The following is a 15,934-nucleotide window of genomic DNA, read 5'->3' on the forward strand; positions in this document are numbered from 1 at the left end:
CAATAATAATTTTTAAAAACATTAATTTCACATTTATTTAACATTAATTTAATATTTATTTTGCATTAATTATTCATTTAAAATAATGGCTTAAAAATAAAAATACCATTATTATATACGTTATAACATGCGCTAATAAATTCTAACGGTTATTATTTGTACGATTAATTGTGTGATTATTTGTGAGAAATTTTATATGCAAATTTCTTGCGAATGCTTGAGCGAGTTGGACGGAGTCTACAAATTAAATGCGCAAGTCTCAGAGTCGCAGGAACGGTCGTAAGACAGAAATTGACCAATCACAGTCGAACGCTTTTAACTGTTATATTAATTGGTCAATTTCTTTCTTATGACCGTTTCTGCGACTCTGAGACTTGCATCAAACCGCTCAGTAGCAATCGAATGTGATTGGTTCTTACTTTTAGAACCAACAAATCAACGTAGTGTGTGTTGATAAGACGACAACTCAGCAGTCGTTCTGCTGAATTATTGTAGACCCCGCATTTAATTACGGCTCCTATTATACTGCACACAGGACTACACGATAACACAATAAAGTGACAAAGCGGTGACCAACCACCGTTTTCATTTTTCCGAATCGAAGTATTAGGCTGCTTTCGAAAACGTCACCCGAGTGCACACGAGTATACTTTCTTCTCTTTCTAACTCACTGAGTTAGAAGGAAAAGGAAGTATACCCGTCTGTAATATTTTCGAACGCAGCCTTAATAGCGTATGTCGGTTCGGCGCGCTTGATTGGTCGCTTGAGTTGCGACAACGTGCGACGTGCTTATGTTCTGTGGACGTGACATGTTTGCGCGTGTCGGGCAGTCGGTGACTTATGGCATTATTCCGCGTAGCCGCAGCGGGCACGGACCAGTTCGGACATGTTTTGTCCGGAAGGAAAATTTTTTTAAAGTATTGCGACTGTTACTGTCGGCATTGTGTTATCATTATCAGTACCGTGTATCGACGCCTTTCGAGGCCTACAACTTTTTTTACGACGCCGTTAGCGGCTTATACGACGAGTGGTTCGCCCTGGCCATTATTTGAGCAGTATTGCTTTCCGGCCATAATTAAAAGAAGAAGAAGAAGAAGGTGACTTATGGCGGAGCATGCGGATGTGTAGCAACCATAGCAACTTCGTTCTTCGTTCCCATTATTTGTGTGCCGGTAGGTTTGTGATATAACAAAAGTAGTTAGTATAGGCCGATTCCACCCCGGGGGCAATGAGGGGGGTGAGGGAGGGGGGTATCGGGTTTCGCGGGGGGTGAGGGGGAGGGGGAGGGGACGGGGTATCGGGTTACACAAGGGTATCGGGTTTCGCGGGGGGTGAGGGGAGGGGGAGGGGCGGGGTATCGGGTTACACAAGGGTATCAGATTACGAGGGGGGTGAGGGGGAGGGGGTATCGGGTTACACAAGGGTATCGGGTTTCGCGGGGGGTGAGGGGGAGGGGGAGGGGCGGGGTATCGGGTTACACAAGGGTATCAGATTACGAGGGGGGTGAGGGGGAGGGGGGTATCGGGTTACACAAGGGTATCGGATTACGAGGGGGTGAGGGGGAGGGGGGTGACCTTGACATACCACCGGGATGACTCACCGGGACGAATCACCGGGATGACTCACCCGCGTTCGAGTTCGCGTTTGAGTTCGCGTCGCGCCGCGGGTCCGCGCGGGGGGGTCCGCGTCGCGCCGCGTCGCGCCGCGGGTCCGCGCAGGGGGGGTCCGCGTCGCGCCGCGGGTCCGCGCGGGAGGGGTCCGCGTCGCGCCGCGGGTCCGCGCGGGAGGGGTCCGCGTCGCGCCGCGTATATATCTACCTTCTATCAGCATTGTAGATAGCAAATCATATATTTACACGCCGAGGGAAATCCTACCTTAGCAGGGCGGCGAATCTCTACAAACTCGCTACGCGGTTCGCGTAGACAATCAGCGCCTCGTCCACGAGGAGAGATCGGTCCCCCGTCAGGCGGAAGAGGTCTTCCCGCGCGCGGCCAGGCGCGGATATCGTGCCAAAAAACGGAAGCCGGGGCGCGGGAGGAGCGCCTTCAAACGTCTCTATAGCGTCTTCAAACTGGGGAGCATCGGGCCCCCCCAAAATTTCACTGTCTTCTATGTCTTTAGGTATAAAAGGTTCGCGCGGAGACATCACAAAATCACAGAACACGTCCGAACACGCGTTCGTACACAAAAAAAACTCGTAAAAAAACACGTGTACCACTTTGCGCTGACTCGATGCGACTGAATTCAATGACGGTTGCAGAACGGAGAAGTCGCTAGAGAAAAAAATATAATGGCGGTGTATAAAACTGATAGCAATACGTCTCGCATTACACCTGCGAGCGTAGACGTCCACTGGAGCATCGACGCCTCGCTTCTATGTTATGATATGCGATATTTGATTGTAAAATTCAAGCAGCCGGAGTTTTGGCGGACGTCGCATATACGGCTCGAATAGAAATGCGCGCGAAGAAATTATAGTATGATTTATACTTAAAAAAAACAATCTATCTACGCAGTACGTAAAAGACAAAGGAAGAAATGACGTCATCGGGACGATGATCTACCCGATAACGCATCGAACCTGTCGGAACATGTTCGTCGTAAACAACATTTTTCTAGAAAAAGGGGGTGTTATCGCGCGTAGACTAAACAATTTCGCGCTATTTTTTTTACGACGCAGTACGCGAGACAAAGGAAAAGATCTTTCAAAAATCAGTTGGAGCGAGAGAGATAGCAAAGGGTATATAACGAGGGATGAAGCGCGTCGAGCCGCAGTAGTGAGATTTTAGAACTATACATTGATCGAAAAGTAACGCGGTTTCTTCGTTAATTTATGATCGAACATTATCATGTGCAAGTGCTCTGTAAAAGAGATTCTTTTATCGCTCAGTCGCAAAGATGTTCGTCCTGCTGTCGAGACCGTCGGACATTCGCGATTTTAGCGCCGAACAGTTGCAATTCGTGCCGAAAGCCGTTCTATTGCAAATGTGCGGTGATCACATTCACTACGTGTGGGAAAAACTTCCAGAGCATATAAAGGTGGATTTGGAGGTTCAGACCTATCGTCGCTGTGACGAACATTGGAATCAACCGTGGCAGCAAACGCACATCGATGGTCCCGCTCCGATGATTAAGGATTGCAGCGAATGTCAACGAAAATAAAAACATTAGCTTTCGCGACGTAAACATTTTTCTATTTTTTCTCATAACAGTGAGCAAGAAGAAATGACGCTTGACAATAATCGCTCGTGGTTACCGGTCTATAAGAGTGAAATCGATAAAAGCAAAGACTTTTCATACTATTGCGGCCGTTTTTACTATGGTGACCATTTAATAGATGATATAGCCAATGCTTTGCGTGAAGAAGATCAAGGAGGAAAATCGACGGATGTGCAACGAATATCATTGGTGCAGTTTGTTCGCGATCGAGAACTCGGGATACGCGGAACCGATAAACGCATCGTTAGACATGGAGTTGTTATTGATACCGAGAGTCCTTATGACTGGAAGTCTAACATAAGACGGAAAATATACATACAGGTGCGAAACGAGGAAAAAGAAGATGAAGATCGTCTAGTTCCTGGTGGTTTTCTTAACATTAAACCTGACTTTAAGTTGGAGTATGAGGAATATCGCTATTGGGCGACTACAGTTATTCATGGGATAAGAAGACGCTTTGACGATCTGCTCATTCAAATTCACACAGGCACTGGGAAGTGCGTCGAAGTGGTGGCGAGGTACAATCTGTGTCTGCAACGCTATTACCGTTTCGTCGATAATAAGATATACGGTCCTAATAATGCATTGATTCAAAGAACTCTTGAACGTGAACTTATTGATTCTGATAATTGGCACTGTGATGTCCCTTTCTTCAGTCTTTATGAATATATGTTGGAACACTATCAGGTTCAATATGCCTTTCGATATTGTCCAGCGTGTCATCGATACGTGTGCAAGTGCCCCTTCGAAGAGTGTGACGTAATCGACAATTCTACAATATGGAATGTGCGTCGACTTCGTGGTGATGAACAATCTGAATCTGATGAACAACCTGAATCTGAATAGATAAAAAACATGGATCAATTCGAGCAAATCGAACGCGATCTGTTGGAGCTGTCCGACCAAGTCGCTACCTTGAGTGAATATTTCACATGGGCGCTGCAATGCGCGGAATTCGTCGAGCAGCTCGAAGAAGGCTGTCGTGCCAAACGTCCGCGGCTCTCAATCGGGCGGAGGCAAAAGTTGGTTGCTAGAATCGCGCGACTCGAGGGTGCGAAGACGCGATTGGAAAAACAATTTATCCGTAGCGGTGGTGATTATGCAAATGCCGGTAACAGTGGCGACACGCGCGCGACAGAACTCGTATGGCGAGAAATCGATGCCGCGTTCGAATCGCGGATAATGACCGGTGCGATAATTAATACAGACCATGTAGAACCGCGACAGTTTTTGGAAGACGCCTGCAGCGTAGTGTGTAAGCGAGTGCGAGACATTATAAAGAACATAACTGTGTCAAAGTGAACACCTTGTTCAACGGGGAATTTGTGGGGGGTGATAAACGTGCCAATAAGAGTTTTAATACAAATAACAAAGAACTCTGTAGTACATCACACTTGCGCGAGTGGTACGAGCGGCACGTTATCGAGCCCACATTAGCGAAACTCGAGGAGTTCCAGGAACGCGACAGTGGGTGGGCGTTGACGCAAATCCTCAATTTGACGGTGAACGTCAACAGATACAATCCTTTGCGCGCGGGGTGTCACTTGAAATTGCCTCAAGACATTAAAACGAAGAATGCCGTGATCAATGTGCTGTCTATAGACAATGCGTGTTTTGCGTGGTCAGTGGTAGCCGCCTTGAATCCAGCCGAAAGACATTTAGAACGGGAATCATCATACCCGCATTATTCAACGGTATTGAATGTACAAGACATTGAGTTCCCAATGACATTGAGTCAAATTAAAAAGTTCGAACGGCTCAACAATATATCCGTCAATGTCTATACCATCGAGGGACAGAAGACGTCAACCGTTCTTCCAATACGGCTTACCGACCGCACGAGTAAGAAACACGTGAATCTGTTGTACGTGCAGGATCCACGAGACAACAATATTGGACATTTTGCGTGGATTAAGCATATATCCCGCCTCGTAAGCTCACAAATTAATAAACATGGACACACAAAGTACATTTGTGATCGGTAAGTGTCTATACTTTTTTAAAATAATATATAGAATATTTTATATTTTGTATATAAAAAAATTTATAATATGTGTTATCTTTTTTGCAGATGTCTTCACTATTTTAGTTCGAGCGACAAGTTGCAGTCTCACACTGTGGACTGCCGAGAGGTAAACAAATGCGCAATCCGACTACCGAGCGAGGACAACAAGTGGCTGAGCTTCAAGAACCACAGCAGGAAAGAGCAACTTCCCTTCGTGGTGTACGCCGATCTGGAGTGCGTGCTGCAGAAGACACAACCGGAGACGGAACACGCGTCATACGTCTATCAACATCATCGGGTATGTAGTATAGCATACTACGTACAGTGCTCGTACGACAAAACGTTATCAGCGTATCGATTTCGTCGCGATAATGACTGCGTCGCGTGGTTCGTCGAGGAACTCAAAGGATTGGCGCATCGCGTAAAGAATATCTTGTCAGACAATGTATGCATGGTAGACCTAACGCGAGACGAGTGGGAGACATTTCGCAGCGTGGCGCGAATGATGATAATCGTGTACGCGATCATTGCCACCTAACTGGGCGTTACAGAGGTCCGACACACTCGACGTGCAATTTGAATTATAAGGATTCTCATTTCATCCCAGTAATATTCCACAATCTGTCGGGCTATGACGCACACTTTATTATCAAGGAGATAGCTGCCGCGTTCGAAGGCTCGATCGATGTACTGCCTATAACAAAGGAAAAGTACATCTCATTCACGAAGCATGTGAAAGACACAGCCGACAGATCAGATTCGCGCAGCGACATAAAATTATTTATCGACTCGTATAAATTTCTGAGCGCGAGTCTCGCAAAATTGGCATCCTTCCTCGACAAGGATAAATTAAAAATTATACGTTCAAAATTTTCCGCGTTATCCGACGACGATTTCAAATTATTGACGCGAAAAGGTGTCTTTCCATACGAATACGTGGACAGCGTCGAAAAGCTGGAGGATACGTGTTTACCGCCGCGCGATTCATTTTACAGTTCCTTGACCGGTGAAACCGTATCCGAGAGCGATTACGCGCACGCCGCGAACGTATGGCAGCGATTCTCCGTTCGAACCTTGGGCGAATACAGCGATCTGTACCTGAAAACCGATGTATTGCTGTTGGCCGACGTGTTTGAAAATTTCCGCGACAGCTGCGTCGCGAGTTACGGACTTGATCCCGCGTACTACTACACTTTACCAGGTTTTACGTGGGACGCCATGTTGAAACATACCTGTATCAATTTCGAACTGCTGACCGACATTGACATGGTTATGTTTATCGAACGTGGTATTCGCGGCGGTCTGAGTCAATGTTCTGGCAGATACGCGCAGGTCAACAACAAATATATGCAGTCGTACGATCCATTGAAACCGTCGTCTTACCTAATGTACTTCGATGTAAATAACCTGTACGGCTGGGCGATGTGTCGGCCATTGCCCTACGCGAAGTTTCAATGGGTCAAAGACGTGTCGAATTTCGACTTTAACGCGATCGCTTTGGATTCGCCTACGGGCTATATTCTCGAGGTCGACCTAGAGTATCCACAGGATAAACACGACGCGCACACTGACCTACCGTTCTGTCCGATGCGCGATAAACCGCCCGGCAAACGGCAGGCTGCACGATAAGGAGCGTTACGTTATTCATTATCGCAATCTACAGCAGTGCACGCGCCACGGCCTTCGCGTCACAAAAATACATCGCGTATTGCAATTCGCTCAATCTGCGTGGCTCCGCGCTTACATCGAACTCAATACAAAATTTAGAACACAGGCCAAAAATAAGTTCGAAAAAAATTTATATAAATTAATGAATAACGCGGTTTTCGGAAAAACGATGGAGAATGTACGCAATCACGTCGATGTAAAGTTACTGACGAAGTGGGACGGACGATACGGCGCGGAGGCAATGATCGCGCGACCGAATTTCCACAGCAGGAGCGTGTTTTCCGAAAATCTGGTAGCCGTCGAACTGCGCAAACTCGAGGTGAAATTCGACAAACCGATCTACGTCGGCATGTGCATCCTCGACCTGTCGAAGGTGTGCCTATACGAATTTCACCACGAGTACATGTCTCCTCTGTACCGCGACTCGTGTAGAATCATGTATACCGACACGGACAGTTTGATTTATCATATCAAGTGCGACGACGCGTATGAGACGATGAAACATGATATAGTCAGGTTCGACACGAGTGACTACGCGGTAGATAACGCTTATGGTATGCCTCTCGTAAATAAAAAAGTGCCGGGTCTGATGAAGGACGAAAACAACGGCGTGATCATGACCGAATTCGTTGGACTTAGGGCTAAAATGTACGCCTTGCGAGTCGATGGCAAAAAAGACTGTAAAAAAGCAAAAGGTGTCAAAAGCAACGTTATCGCGCGCACCATCACGTTCGACGACTACACGCGGTGTCTGAACGATGAGATCGAAATGACTCGACCGCAGTCGTGCATACGATCGAAAATGCACGAAGTGTACACTATCACCGAGACGAAAATCGCTCTGAGTCCGTACGACGATAAGCGATATATCGTGCCGGATTCGACAGATACGTTGCCGTGGGGACATTATCGCATACCTTTATATGATAAGGAACAGTGAAGATTCATGTATGTAATGTATGTATGTATGTATGTATATATGTATGTATGTAATGTATGCAATATATGTAATAAAATGTATGTACGTATGTACATATGAATATATGTATGTAATGTATGTAGTAGTATAACACGACAAATGTATGTAACGTAATATAATATGTAATGTAATGTACTAGTAATGTACTAGTTCATACTAGTATTCATATGTATGTATATATATGTACATATGTACATATCTAGCGAAACCACTGCCAAGGGAACGGGCTTGGAAAAATTAGCGGGGAAAGAAGACCCTGTTGAGCTTGACTCTAGTCTGGCACTGTAAGGAGACATGAGAGGTGTAGCATAAGTGGGAGATGGCAACATCGCCGGTGAAATACCACTACTTTCATCGTTTCCTTACTTACTCGGTTAGGCGGAGCGCGTGCCCCGAGGGCTTCGTGCCCCGGCGGTCACGGTGTTCTAGAGCCAAGCGTGTCAGAGTGGCGTGAGATATGATCGCTAGATATGTATATATGTATGTATATATATGTATGTACGTATATGTATAATGGAAGGAATATTAATCACGTATATTTTTATATTTTATATTATAAAACATTTATTCAATAAAAAATTTTTTATACAATATTTCCATTTATTACTTCCCTAAACATTTTGTTCCTAAAGTACGGCATGTCATCATGCGTGAACGTTATCTTCCTGCTTGCACAGACGTATTCGGCGAACATGCAAGAGAATACACCACAATCGCTGCTGTTCGTCTGTTGCGGAATATTCTTGGCGGAATAAAATGTCCAATCACTCATATCATAAAGTTGTTTCTTTTTGTCAAGACTCTCATCTTGTAAATATAGTTTTAGCGCAGCCAGACATTTCGGATTATCACTGCCCATACTGTCGTAATAAACAATTGTTTTATCGCGGAAATCTACTATTGACATACACCAGTGCACGTTCAAATGTATAGGGATAATAATGAGATCCTGCGCAAAGATGTCCACCTTCCTGGTCCATCGTTTCAGAGACGAGTGACCGCTCGACAGAAGTTTTGGGTAAAAGAATGTATTCATCGCGTGTACTTTCGGATATTTGTTCGAAGATGTACCTCTGGCGATCAGCAGATTCATATAAAAGTTAATCACTTCGTCGTTGAGCCAATTTAAGTCGACCAGCGTGTGAAGATCCTTTTGCGTGAGCTTCAGACCGAAGCCTTCCACCACCATCTCCATACTGCGATTTTGTCAAAGTCTTTGACAAAAAAATATGATGTCATAAAAATTATGATGTCATAAAAATTATACCACATCACATTCCAATAATTTTAATTAATAATTTGCAAATTTACCAGATGAATTGCTGCACAGATGAATCGCTGCACCATAGATTGTTAACTGTTTCGATCGCTGCATACAGATTTTAACTGTTTCGATCGCTGCACACAGATTTTAAATGTCTCAATCAATGCACAGATGTATCACCGAGGTGTTTAAGCTCTCAAATCATACTACTGTAGCTTGATGCATCCCTCGTTTGTGACGTGACATAGTCACGTCCCCTGTCCAGACGGTAACTCGACCGAGGGGAAAGTCCGGGATGTCGCCTCCGCCGGAGCGGGGCGGGGCGACAGCGTAGAAATCGGTAGAATTTATTGTTTTTGCGAGAATTTCAGATGCCGAGTGGATGGCCGGGAAAGCTTGTAACGACTTTAGTCGCGCCGTGGGAATTACGGGAGGCGTTCTTTGGAGGAGTTGGCCGGCGGGCGGGTCACGTTTGGGACCTTTGCCGGTTATGCTTGGAGCGTTTCGCGGGGCGAACGCATCAGCCAACGACGCCGAGATAAGCCCAGAGGAACTCGCCACGGGGCATTGCCGCCGGTCGATTTGCCTTGGCCTGGCCAGCCTAGCAGTCGAAACCGGCTCGGAAGTCGCGGCCTGGACAGCCGGACCCAACATCGTCGAAAATGCCGCCGACGGGCGAAGCAATCAGGAAGGGCGCCGACAGCGGAGGGCATACCGGCGGTCGGGCTTGCAAGCACGGCGCGCAGGCGCGCGGGCCCAGCGTGATCCCGCCGGGCCAGAGGATCGTCTGGATCGTTACTGTCGTGTCGGCGTGGCGAGAGACAACATCCCGGAAGGACCGGCTGCCGAGCTTGCGGAATTTGTAAGGCCACTACTCGAGCATCTCGTAAACCACGTCTGGGTACAAGTAAGATACGCCTGGCGGTCGGGGCCCCTCCGAGAGTCGCGTAGAATCGCGGAAAGCATGTGTTGTCGTCTTGTTCCGCGTTAAAAGAGTCACACGTGTACAAGGGCGAACTCGTCGTGTACGGCGTTAAGGTATCGTTCCGCGTTAGAGTATCTCGTTCTGCGTTAATGACCGCGTAAGTAATTATCGAGGGAAATACTGGCGGAGGGCCCGGCCGGCAGAGTAATACGTGAACGCCTTGCCCGAAGAATCGCACGCGGCCGACAGTCGCCGTGTAGTTCGTGGTTCGTTCCAACGACGACGACGATCGTATGTCGGTCGCGAATATCGCGCGAGAGGAGACCGTTCGCGCGAACGGCTACGAAGACGAGGTCGCGGAGTACCCGATAGTGCTCCGCGCAAATTACAATACGATGAAGAGCGAGTTCAAGTGCGCTTTCAGAGTGAACTTTAACAAACCGAACAACGTCGGATCGCTACTGGGATTCTCGTCGACGCGTGTATTGCAGCCGGGACAGTGGCATGAATCGGACGCACCGATTAATATTATCAATGTAAACATTATCCGCGTGGAGTGTAACGTGACCGCGGGTGCGTACAGCAACGGTAAACGCGTTCATACGATACACGAGTTTTCACCGAGCGTACCACCGGGATATAAGATATCGGAAACGCCGGCGCAGATCATTTACCTGCCGATCATCGCGCGGAGCGTTACTGATCTAACGATACGCGTCGCTGATCAAGACGGACGATTGCTCGATTTTCGCGGAGAAGAGATCACCGTCAGATTGCACGTACGACGGCGAGAGCGATAACGCGCCAGTGTATGCGTAAGCGTGAGTGTGCGCGCGACATATGAGATGCTAGTGTTGAACGACTCGGAGCACGCGACAGATAACAACAATAATATCTTTACGGCTGCGCCGATCGACGATATCGTCAAGTCGACATTCGGCGGTGTTAAACAAGCGACGAGAAAGAAGCTCAACGCGTTGAACGTTAAATTTTTACAATCTCTGGGATTCGCGGTACAAAACATCTGAACGATGACTGAAATTCTCAACATCGGAGGCGAGGTCTTCGACGATCGCATCGTCAAGATCGAGACTCACACGTACAACCCGTACGCCAACACAACGTTTGACTATAGCGACGAGATACGAATACCCATACAACAGCAGGATCTGTATACGTTGCCGTGCGAAAATGTTCTCTACGTCGAAGGAACATTGACGGTGACCAGAGCAGCCGGCCAAGTCGATAACGTGGTACTGGGGACTAATTGCGTTGCGTTCATGTTCGACGAGATTCGATACGAGCTCGACGGTATGGAGATTGATTGCTGCAGAAACGTAGGAATAACCAGCACGCTCAAGAACTACGTTACGGTATCGTCCGACAGAAGCGTGATCTTGAGAAACGCTGGCTGGGAGCCACAGAATAACCCGAATGGATATTTCAATTTCTGCGTACCGCTCAACACGTTACTGGAATTTTGCGAGGATTACAAACGCGTGGTGATCAATGCTCGTCACGAATTGATCTTGATACGATCGCAACGACAACAATTCCCTGGTGGGAAGTCTCGCGTTGGAGCCCACCATCAAAATACTCAAGATACAATGGCGAATGCCTCACGTGGTATTGAACAAGATCAACAAGCTGTCGATGTTGCGCGCCTTGGAAAACGGACGATATCTAAGTATGGGTTTCCGTTCGTGGGATCTGTACGAGTATCCCCTGTTGCAGAACACGACCAAGCACTCGTGGGCCATTAAGACCGCGACTCAGCTCGAGAAACCGCGATACGTCGTCTTCGCTCTGCAGACGAGTCGGAAGAACGTCATGTCCGCCGACACAAGTCGATTCGACGATTGCAACTTGACCAACGTAAAACTCTATCTAAACTCAGAAGTTTATCCGTACGACAACTTGAATTTGGATTTTGGTAAACACAGATGGGCGATTCTGTACGATATGTACGCGCGTTTCTGCAAGGGCTACTACGGATACGAATATCTCGAGCCGAGTCTCACCGTTTCGACTTTTCTACGTAACGGCCCGTTTGTGATCATCGATTGCTCTCGCCAAAACGAATCCGTCAAAAACGCCACCGTGGATGTCAGAATAGAATTCGATTGCATGGAGAACGTACCGCCGAATACCTCCGCTTACTGTCTCATCATACACGACCGCGTAATTGAGTACAACCCGTTGACGAACGTGGTGCGCAGAATAGTCTGAGCGTTCGCGGCAACGTCGACGTGAATATTTTCTCTCTCTCTTTCTCTTTCCATCAGTCTCCGATACAATTATTAAGAGGGGTAAGGGAGGGGGGAAGTATAAATCAGAGTGTCGCGAGACGGTTTGCAGAGTTGCGCGTCATTCCTCTCGATTGACGCATCGACGAGAGATATATATATATATAAAGAAATCTCGTCATGTCCGTACCAACGTTCGTGGACCTGCAAGGATTCCTCGTCGGGATGAAATTTGTCGTGAAGGAGGTGGCGGTGCTGAGAAAAGGCTGCGTTCTGTCGCATCACATCTTTAATTACCCCATGCCGTGGAATCTCCTCACAAAATCCGATAAATCGTGTGCTACCTGGTTGATTCGCAATCACCATGGATTACGATGGGAAGACGGAAACGTGCCGTACAGCATGGTGAAACGCCTGATTACATCGGCCGTGCTTGGTGTAGAAGAAGAAGACGATGATGAGAAAGAAGACGATGACGATGAGATGCCGACTCTCGTGTACGTCAAGGGATGTCAGAAACGAGAATGGCTGGTGGATCTGCTGGAGAATTATGCGCGAAAAAACCTAATCGTCGAGACTCTGGATGCGCATTACGAAGATATCGAATCTTTGAATAAACTAGATGACACCAATACTATGCGATGCAGAAAACATGTCAAGAATTGCGCGTTACAAAATGTAATAAAACTATTTAACTAGTGGTCGCGCGCGACGCCATAAGAACTTGCAATATTTTTTTAAAAATAAATTATATATAACTTTTTATAATGTTTTTATTTCTTACTCCCCCTCTCCCATCATCACCGTTAGAGTACGCTTTACTTCCCCCTCTCCTAATAAAAAAATCCACTGCGCAGTTCTATAAACATTAATTTCCCCTCTCCCTTTCCCCCACCACATCATTACTTTTGTAATGTCGGTGTTGCCGCGTATACTCGATTAATTTTACATGATCAGTCTTGTCGCGATCGCTTGTACTGACGGTCACAACTTCTCAGAGAGCCGAGAAGAAAAATGTTCTCCTTTGAAGGATGCAGCAGCAGCAGCAGCAACAGCAACAACGATGCAAAACGCGTGAATGCCGTGAATTATTACGTGCCGATTCATGACGTTGAAACTCAAACGTATGAGAAGAAATGTAATAGGTAAGTTTCTTTTAAGAAAAAAATAGAGCCTCCCCCAGTTTTTATATCTTTGCAAATTGTAATACTTGCAAAAAACTAATTTTATTTCTTTTATACAGCATTTCGGGGGACCGTCGCGCGGTACGTATACTCGGCAGACGATACGCGCTGACAGCTACGGGATACAAATTCCTCGAAATTGGCATCAACGTTGGCCCACCGAGTTACGTGGAGATCGCCGTGGGAGATCATCGAGGAAAGGAACTGCTGTTATCTCTCGAAACGTGGAAGGCACTTTACGAGCAACGGCGAAACATTCAGAATTTCTTTCGCAACAACTACAAAGATGTCCATAGTTTTATAAATGTTGGACCGCTAACGGTGAGAGTTTGTACATCGGTTAATAACGTCAAACTCATACGTCTAGAATCTGTAAACGTACGCTTGATGATGACCGAATCGACGTTGCATCGTATGTTCGATCTCGATCGGTGCATCGATGCGAGATTCGATCGTTTGGTCAGAATACTTGCGACAGTCGATGCAAAGTTTGCGCAGTTCTCCGATATCGCGTCCACCGTGACGGATCCCAAGGAAGCGTCAAATGTAATATACGCTAGCGATGCGTTCAATACGAATCAGCTCATCGATTGTGAGCTCGCTGCTTTAATTTTTTAGTACTTAAGATATATCATGTAAAAGAAGAGTTAAATAAACAGGCTTTTTTTACACTTAAATGAACGATGTAATTTCTTTGCATGCATGTCCATCCCTACCTAAATTTTATCATCGTCCCGATGACGTCATTTCTTCCTTTGTCTTTTACGTACTGCGTAGATTTGTCTTTTACGTACTGCGTAGATAGATTGTTCAGTCTACGCGATAACCACCCCCCTTTTCCCAGAAAAATGTTGTTTACGACGAACATGTTCCGACAGGTTCGACGCGTTATCGGGTCGATCATCGTCCCGATGACGTCATTTCTTCCTTTGTCTTTTACGTACTGAGTAGATTGTTTTACGTACTGCGTAGATAGATTGTTTAGTCTACGCGATAACACCCCCCTTTTCCCAGAAAAATGTTGTTTACGACGAACATGTTCCGACAGGTTCGACGCGTCATCGACGAGACACGCTCCTACGCAGTGCGCTATCGAGTTAGTCTTACCCATTGTGCGCCTCCTAGCGGCGTCGTTGCGAACGTACCCCCTGCGAACGTATCCCCGCGGCGCGACCGCGCACCCCCACGCGGACCCCACGCGGACCCGCGGCGCGGCGCGGGGCGCACCCGCGGTGCGACGCCGACCCTCCCGCGCGGACCCGCGACGCGACGCGGACCCCCCGCGCGGACCCGAGGCGCGACCGCGAACTCGAACGCGAACTCGAACGCGGGTGAGTCATCCCGGTGGTATGTCAAGGTCACCCCCCTCCCCCTCACCCCCTCGTAATCCGATACCCTTGTGTAACCCGATACTTCCCTCCCCCTCACCCCCTCGTAATCCGATACCCTTGTGTAACCCGATACCCCCCCTCACCCTAACCCCCGCGAAATCCGATACCCTTGTGTAACCCGATACCCCGCCCCCTCCCCCTCCCCCTCACCCCCCGCTAAACCCGATACCACCCCCTCCCTCACCCCCCTCATTGCCCCCGGGGTGGAATCGGCCTATACTAACTACTAATAAAGTTCTAAAGTTTAATTCTAACATCATTATTGCCCTCCCGCAAAGACTTCTTGCATAACTATTAAATTTCTTACAGCAACGTATGTACCGTTGAATGCACATGGTGAGCCGCGGAATACCGCGGAATTAAACGACGACTCGATCGCCGACCCACGTTATTTGACAATCAATTTAATGTGTGATATTACTTTTCTGATTCAATTTAAGAGCTGTGTTGAGACTGATAGTAACCGCGTACAGTTAGAAGAATTAGAAAATATATTTAAAAATCACACATGAAACATTATTTCAGCATAAAGGTCTTGCTATGACCGTCTATGGACCTTGCTCGATTTTCAATTGCGTTATACAAACAGCGGTATTGTCAATACTTTAAAATACAAGTAAATTTTTTTTCTTTCTTATATGTATTTTATTTTGTACTGCAAATGTTTATTTTGTTATACATTATGTATACAATGTGTACAATATGTACAAAAAATAATATTTAGTAATAAAAAATCAAATATAACACAAATTTTTAAAATTATTAAAAAACCTTTCAATGTAAACGTTTCCCAAATATTAAAAAAACATTTTTTTAAATGTTAAAACAAACGTTTATTAAACGTTAAAATAATATTTTTCTAAACGTTAAAATAATATTTTTTAAACGTTAAAATAATATTATTTTAAACGTTAAAATAAATGTTTTTTTAATGAAAAAAAGGGAACTTATCCCATTATTTTTAACGTTTTTAAAAATGTTTGAAAAATGTTTTTTAAATGTTTTTTAAAAACATTCTTTAAATATTATTTTGCTGATTGGGAAGGAGCATCG

General features: G+C 46.2%; 1 protein-coding gene and 1 long non-coding RNA gene across 2 annotated transcripts; both read left to right on the forward strand.

Moving 5' to 3' along the window:
- Window positions 1–1,121: 1,121 nt before the first annotated feature.
- On the forward strand, window positions 1,122–15,631 carry LOC139781386 (uncharacterized). Its single transcript, XR_011720519.1, has 2 exons — window positions 1,122–1,172; window positions 15,191–15,631. It is a non-coding gene; the product is annotated as an uncharacterized lncRNA (long non-coding RNA).
- On the forward strand, window positions 12,487–14,108 carry LOC139781387 (uncharacterized). Its single transcript, XM_071720246.1, has 3 exons — window positions 12,487–12,803; window positions 13,305–13,451; window positions 13,550–14,108. Exons 1-3 carry the CDS (start codon window positions 12,487–12,489, stop codon window positions 14,106–14,108), a joined length of 1,023 nt encoding a protein of 340 aa, XP_071576347.1.
- Window positions 15,632–15,934: the final 303 nt, after the last annotated feature.

Source organism: Temnothorax nylanderi, unplaced genomic scaffold (assembly GCF_030848795.1).
Source record: "Temnothorax nylanderi isolate EJ_2023f unplaced genomic scaffold, tnyl_v1.0 TNYL_tig0333_pilon, whole genome shotgun sequence".
NCBI classification, from domain to species: domain Eukaryota; kingdom Metazoa; phylum Arthropoda; class Insecta; order Hymenoptera; family Formicidae; genus Temnothorax; species Temnothorax nylanderi.